The sequence below is a fragment of the Balaenoptera acutorostrata genome, chromosome 8 (assembly GCF_949987535.1).
Source record: "Balaenoptera acutorostrata chromosome 8, mBalAcu1.1, whole genome shotgun sequence".
In the NCBI taxonomy this organism is placed as follows: Eukaryota; Metazoa; Chordata; class Mammalia; order Artiodactyla; family Balaenopteridae; genus Balaenoptera; species Balaenoptera acutorostrata.
This window is the reverse complement of record NC_080071.1, coordinates 60,976,653-60,994,618: the sequence shown is the minus strand read 5'-3', so window position 1 is coordinate 60,994,618 and position 17,966 is coordinate 60,976,653. Positions and strand designations below refer to the sequence as shown.

The window sequence follows — 17,966 nt, the reverse complement described above, 5'->3', positions numbered from 1 at the left end:
TTTCCTGAAAATAAACTGAGGGGAAAGAAAGCAGAAATGAGAAAACTCGATAAATTAAAGGACCCTTAAAAGGCATGTGTTGAGACTTCCCTGGTGGCGCAGTGGTTAAGAATCCGCCTGCCAAAGCAGGGAACTGGGTTCGAGCCCTGGTCTGGGAAGATCCCACATGCTGCGGGGCAACTAAGCCCGTGCGTCTTGACTACTGAGCCTGCGCTCTAGAGCCCGTCGCAATGAGAAGCCCACACACCGCAACGAAGAGTAGCCCCCGCTCGCCACACCTAGAGAAAGCCTGGGCGGAGCAATGGACACCCAACGCGCCAAAAACAAACAAACAAACAAACAAAAAGCCGTATCAACCAATTGCAAACAAACTCTAAAACAATTATAATAATTTTGAGACAATTAGAATGTTGAAAAAACTGATTGGATATTCAATTATATTAAATAATAGTTCTAATTTTTAGGTACAATAGTGGTATTACGGTTATGTCAAAAGAGTCTTTTCTTGTCTTTTAAAGATATATACTCAAGTGTATATGGGTAAAATGATATGAGCCTGGAATTTGTTTCAAAATACTATGGAAGGCAGGAAGGAATTGGGGATAGAGGTGAACAGTATTGGCCAGGAGATGGGTACGTGAAACTCATTGGTGCTGTTCTGTCCACCCTTGTGTATGTCTGGGGTTTTCCATAATAAGAATTATTTTAAAATTGCATTATAAATTGTACTTTATGTTTGCAAATACTATTTTTTTCCACAAATGATTTTTGTTATTGATGTATTTAGTAATCTTGCTGATTTTTTTGTTTGTCTTTTAATGGCTTGTCTTTTTTTTTTTTTTTTTTAATGTATCACTCTAGTTTCTTTTTTTTTATTTATTTATTTATTTATTTATTTATTTATTTTTTTATTTTTGGCTGTGCTGGGTCTTCGGTTCGTGCGAGGGCTTTCTCTAGTTGCGGCAAGTGGGGGCCACTCTTCATCGCGGTGCGGGGACCGCTCTTCATCGCGGTGCGCGGGCCTTTCACTATCGCGGCCCCTCCCGTTGCGGGGCACAGGCTCCAGACGCGCAGGCTCAGCAGTTGTGGCTCACGGGCCCAGCTGCTCCGTGGCATGTGGGATCTTCCCAGACCAGGGCTCGAACCCGTGTCTCCTGCATTAGCAGGCAGATTCTCAACCACTGCGCCACCAGGGAAGCCCTGGCTTGTCTTTTAATAGCTTGTCTATAGAGGCCCTCAGATTTTTCACATAGGTAATACTATTGTCTGAGAATAATGACAGTGTCATTTCCTCCTTTCTATCCTCTTCCTTTTCCTTTATTTTGCTTTTCCTACTGTACTGGTACAATGTTGAATAAGAAGCAATGATAGAGGGCGTCCTTATCCTAGTCCTGCCTCTAAAGAGACTGCTTCTGAAGTTCTACCATTGAAGTGTGATGTTTACTGCAGGTTTTGGTAGGTACTCTTTTTTTAAAAAATTAATTAATTAATTAATTTTTGGCTGCGTTGGGTCTTCGTTGCTGTGCGCGGCCTTTCTCTAGTTGCGGCAAGCGGGGGCTACTCTTTGTTGTGGTGCACGGGCTTCTCATTGCGGTGGCTTCTCTTGTTGTGCAGCACAGGCTCTAGGCGCACGGGCTCAGTAGTTGTGGCGTGCGGGCTCTAGAGCGCAGGCTCAGTAGTTGTGGTGCACAGGCTTCGTTGCTCCACGGCATGTGGGATCTTCCCGGACCAGGACTCGAACCCGTGTCCCCTGCGTTGGCAGGCGGATTCTTAACCACTGCGCCAACAGGGAAGTCCCTTGGTAGGTACTCTTTATCAAAATCAGGAAGTCCTCTTCTATTCTTAGTTTGATAATTTTAAATCATGAATGGGTGAATTTTATAAATTGATTTTTCCTTTTGCATATATTGAGATGACCCTAAGTACAGAAACAGATTTTCGAATGTTAGACCATTTTTAATTCTGCGGTAAACTGAATTCAGTCATGGTATATAGATATGTATGTGTGTGTGTGTGTATAAGGATTTGATTGGCTAATATTTCATTTAGGAGTTTTGCATCTTTGATCATAAGTGAGATTGGTCTATAAATTTTCTTCTTATGCTGTTCTTGTCTCTAGTTTCAACTGCTTTTTGGTTTTGACGAATCTAGGTCTCAAGTTAGAAATGAGCTTTACTTCCTGGAAGGTGAAGAGAATTTTCAGGATCAAGGGGCAACAGCTGTATTCTGGGATTCTGGGGTCTTCCCTGGGGTTTCCATCCTGGGCTGAGTGGAGTGAGTCAGAAACAGTCTTAAGGATGTGTCATTTCCCGCTATAGAGGAGAACTTTGAAAATACTTTCCAGAAGGAGAAATAAAGGAGTAATAATAGAGGATGTAGGTCATCTAGGCCAGCGGTCCCCAACCTTTTTGGCACCAGGGATCGGTTTCGTGGAAGACAATTTTTCCACGGATGGGGGGCAGGGATGGTTTCAGGATGATTCAAGCTCATTACATTTATTGTGCACTTTATTTCTATTATTATTACACTGTAATATATAATGAAATAATTATACAACTCACCATAATGCAGAATCAGTGGGAGCCCTGAGCTTGTTTTCACTTGCCACTCACTGATAGGGTTTTGATATGAATCTGCAAGCAATTGCTTTATTATGGTCTCTGTGCAGTCAAACCTCTCTGCTAATGATAATCTGTATTTGCAGCTGCTCCCCAGCGCTAGCTTCACTGCCTCAGCTCCACCTCAGATCATCAGGCATTAGATTCTCATAAGGAGCGCGCAACCTAGATCCCTCACATGTGCAGTTCACAGTAGGGTTCACACTCCTGTGAGAGTCTAATGCCACCGCTGATCTGACAGGAGGAGGAGCTCAGGCGGTAATGCAAGTGATGGGGAGAGGCTGTAAATACAGATGAAGCTTCGGGCTCCCTCACCTGCCACTCACCTCGTGCTGTGCCGCTCAGTTCCTAACAGGCCACGGACCACTACTGGTCCGTGGCCCGGGAGTTGGGGACCCCTGGTCTAGGCTGCTAAGAACTAGCAGACTATGCTGAAGCCAGTACCAGGGATCCAGATAGCAGAGCCTGGCAGTGTAGGGTGACCGTGCAGGCCTCACGCAGAGAGGAAGCGAGGAGCCCCAACCCATGTTGTGAGGTGGCCCTTTGCAGTGGTACCATCTTCCAGGCTGTGGATTCTGGTGTAATGGCAGTGCCTCAACTCCTGGGCACATATTTCTTGTCTTCCTATTTTCTCCTCAGCGTTAAGAGAAATTTTTGCATCACTGGGTGCTTCATTTCTTGGCACAGAGTGGGCAGTCATTATACTTGCTCCTTTTAAAAAAAAAAAATTATTTATTTTTGACTGTGTTGGGTCTTCGTTGCGGCCTGTGGGATCTTCGGTGCGGCATGCGGGATCTTTCGCTGTGGCCCACGGGCTCTTCATTATGGTGTGCGGGCTTCTCTCTAGTTGTGGCATGCAGGCTCAGTATTTGTGGCACTCGGGCTCTCTAGTTGTGGCTCGCGTGCTCAGTAGTTGTGATGAGTGGGCTTAGTTGCTCATCAGCATGTGGGATCTTAGTTCCCTGACCAGGGATAGAACCCGTGTCCCCTGGAAGGTGGATTCTTAACCACTGGACCACCAGGGAAGTCTCCACTTGCTCCATTTGGAACTGTTTATTCCTAGAGTCAGGAACTGCCCCTGAGGAAACGCTTTCAAAACCAAACTAAATTGAACTAAACTAAACACCTACAGACACTGAGCTGAGAGAGACTTGGGTTACCTTGGTTTTAATAATTAGCCACGATTTTGCATAATTCTCCTGACTTCTAGACCTCAGTTTCCTTTATCTACAATATAAAAGAACTTCTGGAGATTCTAAATAATCTCCAAGTTTCATGCTGGCTTTCAAAAAATGCTGCCATAATTTTGTGGTATTTCTTCAACCTTGTAACTATTTCCTAATCAGAAACACATGGATGGCTTTACAACTCTTAAAGAACCAGGGGCTTGGAGTCATAGAAACCTGGGTTCATATCTCAGCTCCTTCACTTACTGGCTGTGTGACCTTGGGCTATTTACCTAACCTCTCTGAGCCTCATTTGCCTCATCCGTGAAATATGGATAATGTACTTTATCTCATAAGGTTGTGGTGAGGATAAAATGAGATAAAAGTACAAAAAAGAAAGCACCTAGCAAAGTCTTTCTGCAGAGTAAGTGCCAAAAATTCCTTCCCTTTTCTCCACCCAAGTGACGATGTGTGGAAAACTAGCCAAAAGATAAGCTTTATAAATTTAAAAGTTTAAACTGTTTGTCTGGCACTTCAGGCTGTTTCCCGTTTGCCTGCCTCCCACCTTCTCCCTAGAGTCTAAGTCGGCCTGTTTGGCAGATTTTGAGACTGTCTAGCTCTGTGAGTCTCCACCCAGGCCTCGATCCGCAGGAGGTGCCAGCGGGTAGCGACATCACAAGCTACCGCAGAGAGGAGAAGAAAAGACGAACAGATGCGGCCCGGAGAGCCAACCCTTTGGGGCAAGCCGAGCCTGGAGTCCCGAGCTCGCTGCAAGGAGCTCCGTTTGCAAGGAGGTCAGAGGCGACAGGTGGAGACGGCCTCGCGCTGGCGGAGCGGCGGCGCCGGGCGGGCACCGGCGAGAGAGCGGGCGCCGCCGGCCCCTGGAGCCGCCGGTGGGGGGCGGGAGACGATGGAAGGCGCGCCCCGCCGCCGCCTGCTGGGACCTTTCGTCCTCTCCTCGCTCCCCCGATTTGCCACACTTTTTTTGTCTTTTTGAAAAACCTGCCTGAAGATTCTCTTCACTCCGATTTCTCCACTTTATATGTGTGTGAAGCATTTCTTCTCTATTTCCCCTTGACCTTTGTGCTTTCTCGCCCTTTACCTACCAGCACTTCAGGATCCGCAAACGCTCCTTTTGGTAACTGTTAACAACCAGACTTGATCTCTACAGATGGAGTCTGGGAGGTCAGTCAGATCTGGAGCCTCGCCTCTGTGACCAAGGACATGTTCCTTAACCTCACTGTGCCTCAGTGTTCTCATCTGGCAAATGGAGATAATAAGAGCTCCTTCTTTACAGGATTGTTATAAAAGTTAAATGAAACAATTTACAGAAAATGCTTAGCCTGATGCCTGGCACACAGTGAGTGTGAACTGCTACCCCTGTCTTAATCACTTCATTGCAAATGCACTCTGGGTTCACTAAACTCCTTCCATCATGTCCAGCATCACCTCCTCCAGGGAGCCCTCCCTGACTTTTCCCTGTCTCTCCCATGCTGGTCTGGATCAGTTGTCCTTCCTGTGTTCTCTGGGAGCACTAAACACATTGAACACAGAGATGGTTCTAACCATGCCTGCCCAGGTCTGGCGCCTCTCTTAGAGTGGGAGCTTCATAAGGAGTGTGTCTCATCCAACCACAGAGGGCCTGGCACTCAGTAGGGGATCAGCAAATGGTCCCTAAGTAAATGAAGGCAATTTCCATTCATGCAGCGAGTGGTTAAAGACCTAAGAAGGCCCGAACCTGGGGTCTGAACCCTGGAGCTGTCTCAGCGCTAACACTGAGACTTCCACTCTTCCCCTTAACAGAAACAATCCCAAGGTCAGTGAGTCATAGGAAATGAGACGTAGAGATTGGAAGATCAGTTTTGTTATTTTCTGATGAGGAAGTGGAAGCCTAGAGAGGCCAGCAGTTCTCTTGCGGCCTCATGCCCGTACAGGAGGACCGTGGTGAGGACTGTGTTCTCATTCTTGACCCGCTGGGCTCTCACTTGCTGGCCGCTGCGGCTGAGCCTGGGCCCCCGTGCAGCATGGGGACTGCTGGTCTCTTCCCAGACTCTCTTGGTCAGGGCCCACCCCAGGGTGACTGGGGTGGCAGAGCTTTATGTGCGACACACTGAAATGGCAGCTGGCTTTCCCTGGGAGCGGGTGCAGTGGAAGGAGCTCGGGAAGGAGGCCCAGCCCCAGTCCTGGCTCTGCTGCTTATCGCTTATCACTGTGCAGCCCTGGTGAGTCATACATGCAAAGAGCATGAGCTTAGGATGGGGACTGAGAGATTATCCAACCCACCGCCATGGTTTATGGAAAAGGAATCCACAGCCCAGAGAAGTTATGTGTCCTAGACCATGGGCCAATCTAAGGCAGAGCTGGTAACTGAGCTGTCGAATCTGAAACCCAGGGTCCTCAATGAGTCTATTCCAGGGTTTCCCAAATAATAATGGACACACGAGTCACTTGAAGGTCTTGTTAAAGCACAGGTAGGTCTGGGTGAGACCCCAGATTCTACATTTCTAACAAGCCCCCAGGTTCTAGCTAGGAAGGGTCTAGACCAGTGATTCTCACCTTCTAGCTCTACTATGATGTAACTACTTAGTGCACTAGCCACGGATTAGACCAGTCTTGTCGGGTTAATGAAGGCATGGCAGCTAGTGGGCCCTTCACCTAGAAGCCAGTGGGGCCAGCACCCTCCTCACCTGCTTGTCCTTCCCCATCAGCGTTATTCATTCACGACCCCTGCTGGCTGCTTCTGTGTCTTTGGTGGAGATGCAGGTCCTGGCTGGAGATGCCGGTCCTGGCTGGTGGAGATGCAGGTCCTGGCTGGTGGCTCTGGGTCTGTGAGTGCACCCCTTCTGGAGGACTTGGACCTTACTAACACTTGCAGGCACTGTTTCTTCACAGGGAGTGTGCCAGGCCCAAAGCTGAGTCTTCACTGCAAGCTCTTGAGGGTAGGAACCTTGGTTTTGTCATCTCTGAATCTCCTGAATACTTAGACATTCATTCCTCCATTCATTGGATTCATTTGTCTTTGGAACATTCCTAGGCCTGGCTAACTAAGGCGCAGTCCTTGTCTTCAAGAAACATACATAACACATGGGTTATAAAGTGGTACTTAGTGGTTGCCCAATAAGCATGTGTGAAATTGAATTACGCTTCGTTGCTCTGGGGGAAGTGGCAGTGTCGTCAAGTGATAAGAGAGGGCAGTGGAGAGCAGCTGGTATTGGCCACTTCCTAATAAGGGGCTTGTTTTCAAAGAAGAGTGTCTCGTTCCTTAGGCAGTTCCCACTGGGGTCAGCGGAAATGACAGCACCGAAGCCTCACAGAGACAGAGGTCTCTGCACTTTTAAAAGTTATCAGGCAAATTCACAAATGCATTATAATTTTTAGCTCTCCCTTTGACGCTGTAAAGACCGATGGAGGAAACAGGGATGCTCTAGCTCCTCTTCTCAGGCGAGTCACAGAGGGGGCGCCTAAAACATGCATGGTGTCTGCAGCAAACAGAGAAATGACCCACCATGGTGACTCTGAGTCCACGAGGTAGCAAAGTGGTAGCATCTGCAAGACAGAGCCATCTACCCACACGTGGCAGAGATGCTAACTGCCACCTAATGTCCATTCCCCTCAAGTTTTAGCTTGGCACGTGAACACCCAGCAAGAGACTTTATTCCCCAGCCTTGCTTGCAGGAGGCCAGCGGATATGAGCAGAGGTGGAAGAGGTGTAAGTCCAGAATTAGGCCCTTAAGAGGCAGCTGTGCCTTTTCCTCTTCTGCCCTGCAGGGTGAGGGAAAAGCTGAGCCAGCTTTGACCATGCGGACAAGGGTGATAGCAAAGGGGGTGGCAGAGAGATGATAAGAGAGAAAGAGCCTGGGTCCCTGGACAGCCCTGTGGAGCGGAGCTGTCCTACCGCCTGCCTGCCAGCTTGGACTCTTCCATGAGACAGAAGTAAAACTTCCATCTTGTTTGAAGTCACTTTATTTTGGTCTTTGTTAGAACCAACATCCTAACTACTACATATCTGTCTCTTGAATAAAGCAATGACGTTCTGAGCCTTTTTTTCCCTGGTAGAATAGAAATGGCTCATTGGTTTCTAAGGTTTTCTGTGAGACTTGCCTTTTGTCCCCCACCCCCCATTGTTTCAGGCTACTCACTAGGGACCCCCTGCACTCATGCAGGGCTCCCCAAATCTCTCAAAGCTACTGATAATATCTTAAGTTCTGCCACATTCCAAGGGGTTATGTCACTACCACAACATAACCTCGTTCAGATTGGGTCTGTTGCCCACCCCCGGACTTAAGTAAGAGGAGGACTTACGCAGAGGACTCAGTCAGTTCCCCAAGAGCAAGCAATCCCACCTCCACTCCCTGCAATTGAGACTGCTTTGGAAAGTAAATAAAGCATCATGTTACATCATGTTATCAACTTAGAACAAGTCTCTTCTGATAAGGCTACTAAAATTAAGGTTTTTAAGAAACAGACTAATACCTAACCTTTAGTGAGCACTTACTGTGTGCCAGGCATTCTTATAAGCACATTTCATGTATTAACTCCTTTATGTCATAACCATCCCACAAGATAAATACTATTAGTATCCCAATTTTACAGATGTAGAAAAAAGATGCCCAGAGAAGTTTGGTAACTTACTCAAGGCCACACAGTTAGTAAGTGGTGGAACCAGGATTTGAACCCAGGGACTCAAACTAGATAATAGATGCTCTTGATCACTGTGATGCTGCCTAAACAGTGTCCTCCAATCCTCCTACTCCCATTACATTTAAAAGAACAGATTAAATTGAGTCACTGCCAAATTCAGAGAACTAAATTCTGGAAGCAAGGCCCAGGGCAGTGGTTCTCAAAGTGTGGTCCCTGGACCACTAGCCTCAGAATCACTGAGGAACTTAATAATATTGCAAATTCTATGACCTCAGCCCAGATCTAGTGAATCAGAAACTCTGGAGGCAGGGCCCAGACATCTTTATTTTTATAAGCCTTCCAGGTGGTTCTGAGGCACACCGAAGTTTGAGAACCGTTGGCCTAGTAAATAAACAAGAACTGAAACAAGAATGGAAATTATGTTCTTTCCTTGGACTTTGGGGATGGGAAAGAGAGGCAGAAAGAAAAGTTTTGTATTTAAAACAAGAGCAATTTCCCAAACCCTCTCTCATTTGGAGGTTGCTCATTTGACCTATCTTGTGAAAACTTGCATGCTGTATTCTCACCAAGTCCAAGACTCATGCTTTTCTCATTGGACATGGCCCCGGCTCACTGCTTATAATTAATCTTATAGATCACTACTTAATTTAGAGTAGGAAAAAAATCCTGACAATTAGTCGTAAGATCTATGATGGGAAAATTGATCCTTAAATAGTTAAAAAAAAATTCCTTGGCACTCCCTCTTTTCTTTCCCTTCAAAGATTTGAAATTCTTTTTAAACATTAGCATTTATCATTCGGGACAGGCAAATGCCTTCTTTAATTTTCTGTGGTGATATTTCACTGCGTTAAAGACTGTCTGAATAACCTTTATGGAACTCAGCTGGGCCTCTCTCTCTGTCAGGAGACAGGAAATCTGTTTTGACTGACTTGGTCATTGCTTAGATTTGGCCGTGTTCTATGCTGCCTAAAACCTCCACTGCACTTGGCGAAGACCTTGGGGCCTTTTCGGTGTTCACAATCTAGATATGTGATTTACGATATGGAAGATCTGAAGACTGGAACACATTTCCCTGGCTATTGTCACTCAGCTTTGAAAATGGAGGTGGCAAGAGACTTATGTCAGCAGAAACCTTGCTTAAAAGTTTGACCGAACACAGGGATCAAGCTACCATAATATTTTATTGTCTGATATCCAGAAACAGTGAAATCTTTTAAAATGAGTGTAAAAATTAATTGTAATGAGCATAAAAATTAATTTTCTTGGAGTGTCAACTGAAAGAGATAGTAAAAGATATAAACAGAAAAAGATCAAGTTAGGGTGAAATCCCCAATCCATGACTTTGCACATTTCTCTCCAGTGAGCTCTATGGTCTCTGTCACCCCATGGGGGTCCAGATGAGATAGGAAGAATCATAGTGTCATTTCATAGACTGGTAAACTGTGACCATGAGAGGGTAGATTCTTATTCATTGTGATAGCCAAGCTCAGATTAACATGCATTAAAGGGCTGTGGTGCATGAATTACTTCATTTATTCCTCATGCAACGTTATGAGGGCAGTACTGTTTTCAGCCTCAGTTGAGGACACTGAGGCGGGGATGTGAAGGCAGAGGTAGTCCTATTCCAGAGCCCATGCTCTCTACTCATCTGCCCAGATCTGCTGCTGCTAGCCTATATAGAGCACCTTATATGACTTAGAGAAAGGCATTCCAGTAGAAGGGCCAAGTAGGAAAAGGAGCCTCCTTTGGGTGGATGCACCCAGTGCTGGAGTGCGTGGCTCAGGGAGCGCAGCACAGGCTGGATTTCAGCCCCCTCTTGCTCCCTCTGCTGGCTGCCTTTGTACAGCGAACGACAAGCGCAACTCTGGCTGGCAGGCCCTGCATCCACTCCTTGAGAATACATCTCTCACACATCTGTTTCCACTCCTGCAAGAAGCAATGAGGACAAAGACCAGCTCTGCTACCTGGGACTAGCTAACTGCAGCATCACGTAGCATGCCCAGGTGCCCCCAGAGAAGAGCTTAGAGTCTAGTTCAGGGTATCAAAATATGAACTATGCCAAAAAGCCCAGTTGTGGGCCCAGTCTTTCCAAGAATCATCATCATTATCAAATGCAGCATCATTTTTGGAGGAAGTCACACTCAAGCAGCTCTGGCCACCCAGAGCTGTGGGTGACACGGGCTGGGTCTCTAAAGATGCTGGTCCCCCCTCTGTGGAATGTTAACCCTCTAGGCAGAGAAACTCAGCTCTCTCACTTGCATATCCAAGAGCCTATGAAAGCAGGAGAAGCCAGAGGTAGAGGTGCCTGTGGGATCTTTTTGTAATGCCCCAAAGTCTCCACTCTCTTCTATCGATCTGCAGCTGCTGGCAGGAAATAAATCTTTCAATAAGTCCAAGGACATAAAAGCATGTTATTATCAGCTGGCTCGTGATACATTAAGAGCACATCAGGCTTCCCTGGTGGCGCAGTGGTTGAGAACCTGCCTGCCAACGCAGGGGACACGGGTTCGAGCCCTGGTCTGGGAAGATCCCACATGCCGCGGAGCAACTGGGCCCGTGAGCCACAACTACTGAGCCTGCGCATCTGGAGCCTGTGCTCCGCAACAAGAGAGGCCACGATAGTGAGAGGCCCCGCGCACCACGATGAAGAGTGGCCCCCACTTGCCGCAACTGGAGAAAACCCTCGCACAGAAACGAAGACCCAACTCAGCCATAAATAAATAAATAAATAAGCAAATATGGTTAAGAAAAATATATTAAAAAAAAAAAAAAAAAAAAAAAAAGAGCACATCAGAGTCTGTATTCTGACTTCCAACCCATGACCTGAGAGGAAATGGAAGGGTCATTGCTCATTAACATCTTTGAACAGTGCAAAGTTCATCCCACAATTATTACAATCAGACTATAAAACCCAACCCAGCTGTTTCTACCTTGAGGGTCTGGATGATTTTCTCTGAAGGGTCCTCCAGGTTCGTCATGATAGTCCAGTTCATCTCCACTTTCCTGTTAGGTTAACAACAACAAAAAATACATAAGACAAAATAAGTGCCAGCACTCCTAGGATCCATGCCCTTTGGTAAAAGGGGATCCAGTTTTCTTAGTTGTCTCTTCTTCTTTGTCTATGTGTTTTAACAAGTGTCCAAGAAGTCTGCTGCCCTCGTGAAGGGCCCTGAAGAGCCAGGTGGGCTTAGCAGTGGCCTTGAGCACTGTCCTTATCTGTCCTCCTCTGTGGGAGGCTTGTCCCATCCATCAGAGCAGTGCTCCATGCCTGGCATATGTGGGAAAAAGAATGTCACAGGCAAAGGCCAACTGGCAGAAGGCAACAGGGTACCTCTAGGGACTTGAGGGAGGTCCAGTGTGACCAGAGCAGAGATGGGGTGAAGTGGGAAGGGTGGGGAGGACTCAGACTCTCAGGGCCTTGGAGGTAGTTTAAGGATTTTGGCCTTTACCTTGAAAACAAATGGAAGGCACTGAGGGTTTAAAGCAGGGCAGCAAAAGGATCAGATTGGCCTTTTGTAGGGTTTCCAAGATTACCATGGGTAAGGTTCCTTTTTTTTTTCTTTTTTTAAAAATAAATTTATTTATTTACTTTTGGCTGCGGTGGGTCTTCGTTGCTGTGTGCAGGCTTCAGTAGTTGTGGCACATGGGGTCAGTAGTTGTGGCACAGGGGCTTAGCTGCTCCGTGGCATGTGGGATCTTCCCAGAGCAGGGGTCGAACCCGTGTCCCCTGCATTGGCAGGCGGATTCTAAACCACTGTGCCAACCAGGGAAGTCCCAGATTAGGTTTCTTATCACATGGAATCCCCTCTTCCTTCTTTCTCTGAGTCACACAAGCTGCTTGCAATCCCACCACCCAGAAATCTCTATAATGATGGTCTTCAACCCTGGCTGCATCTTAGAATTATTTGTGAAGCTTAAAAAAAAAAAAAAAAAAAAAGATTCCTAGGACCTAACCCCAAATGTTAAAATCAGACTTTCTGGAGCTGGGGCATTTTTAAGGCTTCTTGGGTGCTTCCGTCATGCAGCCAGGATTGAGAACCATGGGTCTTCTCTAGAGGGTCGGAAGAACCGCTCTTCAGTTGCCAAGGAAACGTGGCAGGTAGAGTCAGTGACTCAAGTAAAGCCCTCAGTGTTTGATGAGGCCAGCTCTTGGCCTTTGTCACCTGGATCTCTGCTTAATCCACAGCTTCATTTCGGCTGTGGAGAAGGAATCTGAGGGCCCTAGAAGCCTCTCCTGGGACTAAAGTTCCTCACCCTTTAGTTGACAGTTTTCCTCTTTATTATCAAATACCCCAGCTGCTTTGGAAAGACACAGTTATCTGCTAATTTGTTTGACATTCTCTTCTTGCTTGATGGCTTTTTACTCCATGTGTTTCTCACTTGTTAGCTAGTGTTTGCAGCTGATGAGATATTCTGACGTAAAAAAAGCTAAAGCAGCTAAGTAATTTTCTTTCTTTTGCATTTATCTCTTTGGAGACAAAGCACATTTGGCCTGATGCAGTAAAAAAAAAAAAAAAAATCATCTCTGAATAAATGGAAAGGTTTTAAAAAAATGATTGCAGGAAAAACCTGCCTCAGTCCAGTAAACTGCAAAGTTAGAAGACTAGAAAAGAGATAAATTTTTTAAAATTCTGTTTATAAATCCTTTTAGTCTAACAGGAAATTGGATTAAAAGGGAGAAACAAGCTTCCTCTTTTGGAAGAATTTCAAAGCTCAGAAGAATAAAACTTCAGTCTTAACAACATGCAGCTATGAGCCTTCAGGGACAAGAAATATTCTTCGCATTTCACAGATGGGGAGACAGAGGCAGAGAGAGTTGGGGATTTGGAAAGAATCTTTTGATGAGTCCCTGTTAGAAAAAGAAATACAGTAGTCTTAATTTGAAAGTCTGGGGAATTCCCTGGTGGTCCAGTGGTTAGGGCTCCGTGCTTCCACTGCCAGGGCCCTGGGTTCAATCCCTGGTCAGGGAACTAAGATCCCACAAACCATGCTGCGAGGTCTCAAAAAAAAAACCATTCTGCCTGTTGCTTAGAAAAGTGTCAAAAAGCTATATTTTTTACGTATACAAGCACACATGTGAAAAGACTTATACCTAAGGTCATCCATTGCAACAGGTTGCAACACAACCTACATAACCCATCAATGGGGGATATGTTAAATAAATTATGGTAATTTACACAATGGAATACAATGCAGCCATTAAGAAGCATCTCTTAATGAATTAACAGAACTCCAAGATATATTAAGTAAAAAAAAGTAAGACTGTGAGCAATGTGTGTAATATATAAAAACATGTATAAAATATGTCTCTGTCTATTTTTCTACCTGTATTGGCCTGTATATGCATACTACAACTCAGGAAGGGTACACAGGAAACTAGCAACAGTGGTGTCCAAGGGGGAGGGAACCCAGCTGGGAGCCATACCCTTTTATACTTAAATTGTTTAAACTTCCTGAGTATATTTTGGATTCAAGATTTGAATTGAAAAAACTAAAACTAACTAAAATGCTGGGGCTTCCCTGGTGGCACAGTGGTTGAGAGTCTGCCTGCCAGTGCGGGGGACACGGGTTCGAGCCCTGGTCTGGGAGGATCCCACATGCCGCGGAGCAACTAGGCCTGTGAGCCACAATTGCTGAGCCTGCACGTCTGGAGCCTGTGCTCCGCAACAAGAGAGGCCGCGATGATGGGAGGCCCGCGCACTGTGATGAAGAGTGGCCCCCGCTTGCCACAACTAGAGAAAGCCCTTGCACAGAAACGAAGACCCAACACAGCCATTAAATAAATAAATAAATAAAATTTAAAAAAAAGAGTATGCATTGCTTATCTAAAATGTATATTAAAAAAAAAAAAAGAATTTTATAAAAAAATAAAATAAAATGCTGTCTGTCACTTTTAATGAGTTACAGAGGTAATGACTGAAGCACAGGCAATGATACTTGGAGAGTGAGCAAAACAAACTGAAGGACTGAAAATTCAAGTCCCAGCTCTGTTATTCTGGCCAAGTCATTTGCTCTTCATCTGTGCATCTGGCTTATGAATATTTATGGGATGTCTGTTGTGTGCCAGGTCCTGTGCCGGGCGCCGGGGGCACAAAGCTGAAAGATCTATTTGTAAGAAGCTCAGTGACTTGCAGAGAAACAAGAAATCTCACTGTCGCCATGCAGTGTGAGAAATGCTGTGACGGATTATGACAGGTTTCTGCAGGACCTCACGGGAGGTGAAGCTAAGTTAGGCTGGGAAGGTTGGTCTACCAGTGGACATGGTGCTAAGTTTTGCAGAGAAGGGGAGGTTAGGGCAGTTCCCGCAGAGCAAGGAGCAGGTACTGGCTTGGGGGGCGCATTCTGGTGTGGCTGCAGGGCCCAGACAGTGGGAATCAGACACGGGCCAGATCTTGCAAGCCGCAGTCTGGAGTTTTAAAAAGATATTCATTTGTTCTATTTTTCTATTTATAAAAGAAATACATTTTTGATGCCAGAATTAACCGGAAGGCCAACGGGGACGTGGTAGGGAATTTGAAGCAAACCAGTGGTATGACTGAGCTGTATTTAGAAAGAGCGCTGGCAACAGGGTGGTGTTATAGGTCTGGGGCGGGGTGGGGTGCGTGGGGATAGTAACAAACACTTTGTAAACACAAACTGTAGCACTGAAACCAGACAAGAGAGACAGTTGCCTGAATGGCTGTGGTGCAGATCCTGGAGTCAGACTGCCTGCACTGAAGCCCTGATCCTGTACTTCATGCCTTACAGGTCACGCGAGGTACTTAATCCCTGAACCTCAGTTTCTTCAACTGACGGGGGCTGGGCCAGGTGGCCTGAAGTTCTCATCTGTCCTTGGAGAACCTTCCATTGGTCCTGCCCTCTCCCATAACACACAGCGCCCTAACTGAGCATGGTACTTCTAGATTCACAGCAGGCTTCGGGAAGGAACTGCTGGGAGGATTGGGGAGGAGGGAATGCAGGAGCCAGAGGCAGGGCTCCAGGGGGCTGTGTGCTGTATGACCTATCATTGAACCTCAGCCTCTCCATCTGTGAAATGGGGGTAATGATAAATTTTGTACGAGTTCTTGAAAAGCTAAATTAGGAAAATACATTTGGACATTCTGTGTAACATATGTAACACATGCATCTAAATGACTAATTTCAATGCCTTCTTAATGCTGGAAGGAAATCAGTATCTCATTTGTGAGTGTCAACTTTAAGGTCGTACAACTTTTCTTGTGTATTAAAAAGATCCCACACTTATTCTTTAATAAAGAAAACGGATTTATGAAAGTCATAAGGTATCTTGTGTTATTAAAATATTGTCACTTCTCCTCTCCCAGGTTCTGAAGCCAGAACAAAGAAGTACAATTAAATTCTTCTCAGGAACAGAATAGATAGGCCTCATCAATATCAGGAATTGTGGGTTTAGTGGCTTTGAGTCCTAGTTCCCTCTGCTGCCAGCCACGTCACCCTTGGTCCTCTCATCTCGCCAATCCTCAGTTTCCTCATTTGCACGGTGGCGAATTGCACACTTAACAGGAAGGGGGTTGGGGAAATTAAATAAGGTTTAATATGTGAGAGGCCTGGCTCTTGGCAGGGACCAGTGAATGTTTCTTTCTTTCTCTTTGTGAACTGAATCCTTTATAGATGTGAACATTCTTTGAAAATTATTATTTCATGTAATTCTCACCTCACTGCTGAGAGGCAGGTATGGAGGTCCCAGCATTATTATCTCCATTTTACTAATGAGGCAGCGGAATCCCAGATGCATTACAAGGTTACTCAGAGTAAGAGAAAACCCAGGGCTTCCCAACTGCCGGTCAGATACTTTAATACTGATAATAGTCTACTTAATCCTGGGCTTCTTTCTTTGGGAACTGTAACAGACTCAATGCCCTGAAAATTTTTCCTGGCGAAATTATTATTCACGTGTCCTTGAATCATTGCATCTCGAAACCAGCTTGTGACCCCTTTGCAGCTCTCCTGCTGGTGGTCAACAAAGTTGGTTTCAAGGACTCTAGGCACTAGAACTTCCCTCCTGAGGGGCCTGCTCCATCTTAGGACAACGTCTTGAGCCCAACATTGTTTTGCTGTTACTTCTTCTCGCTGAAATCCATGCTGTCCTTTCCCCACATGACCACAGGATTCAGTGGCAGTGACAGCCATCCTCTGCTTGGTGGGATGTGCCCACACCTGCCTGCATAAGTAAAACGCAGGGCTGGCCCCAAACCAGGGGCAGGGGACTGCTCAAAGTACCTGATTTCAGGCAGGTTCCTTTGCCTTGATTTGAGGGTACCGAGTGATAACTGCCTGTATGAATGCTGTGAGGTGGAACTTATTTCTCATTCTTCACATCTTCTGGGCATAACATACATACTCTTTGATGTCAATGTTGAGTATAAGCATATTCAATTCTGTATCTAGCATTAATTGGCATTATTGCTATTTTCTTCCCCACTACCACGACCTAACCCTGATCATTTATTAAAATTCCTGGGGAAAAAAAAATTTCTACCTTAATTTATTCATCAATTACCATTTCTTTTTCAAAAATAGATTTTTAAAAAACATGGTTCAATTTTTACGTGAACCCAGATGTACTCTGGATCAATCGTGTTTCCCCAAGTCTAAGCCTGATACGGATTATCCTATAAAATGGGCTAATAGCATTGCCTTCAGTGTTATCAAGAGGTTTTTAAATTTGAGGAGGATTTCACGTGTAATAACTGAGAAATGAATGAGTCTCTCCTATAGCAACCTGCGCCTGCCTCTGCCACAACACTGTGCTGATATTATCTGCTTCTTTGTTTATCTTCCTCTTAGATTATAGGCTCCTTGGAAGGCCAGGGATGGAGATGATTCATCTCTGTATTCTCAGTGCCTAGCACAGTATCTGATATACAATGAATGCTTAATATATGTTGTCTGAAGGAAAGTGGATGATCATTGGGAGAGAAAGCTTTATGTTGGGTCCACAGAATGCAGGTGGGAGTGAGGGGAAGGGCAGAGTCCTGGAGAGTCAGAAAATATTCCTGCAGCAGACTGGATGAGTGCACAGGGATGGAATTTTCTAGAAGGAGCTGTGATGGATGCTTAGCTAATGTGGTAGGCAGTGCTTTTGATTGGATAGGACTCAGTTGGGGTCTGCAGGGTTGAAAACATGGGATCTGGAGCAGGGCTGCCTGACTTTGAATCTTGTTTCTGCCATATTCCAACTGTATATCATTTGAGAAGTTACTTCAGCTCTCAAGACCTTAATTTTCTCATCTGTAAAATCGGATAACGCTACCTACTACTTAGATTAGTTTTTTGAGTTAAATGAGTTCTTGCATGTAAAACTTAGAACAAAGCCTGGCACGGAGTAAGTGTTCATTTATGTTAGCAATTGTGATTATTTACATCTCTTTCCATTTTCCTTTTCTGCCTCAATATTTTTATTTCTTACCCTCATCCCCTGAAATGTGTACTGCTTCCAACATGCACCAGGCAAAAATGAATGAAATGTCCTGTGACTAGGCAGGAAATGCACAAATGAAATGTGTAGACTGAATTGGACAGC

At 45.4% G+C, this 17,966-nt stretch overlaps 1 protein-coding gene across 1 annotated transcript in view; it reads right to left on the bottom strand.

Annotated features, from left to right (window-relative positions):
* KIAA2012 (KIAA2012 ortholog) overlaps nucleotides 1-17,966 on the bottom strand; it is a 116,618-nt gene that overhangs the window by 23,161 nt on the left and 75,491 nt on the right. The window contains exon 15 of the mRNA XM_028168624.2: nucleotides 11,356-11,428. Coding sequence (XP_028024425.2) covers nucleotides 11,356-11,428 — 73 coding nt within the window. The remainder of the gene's footprint in view (nucleotides 1-11,355; nucleotides 11,429-17,966) is intronic.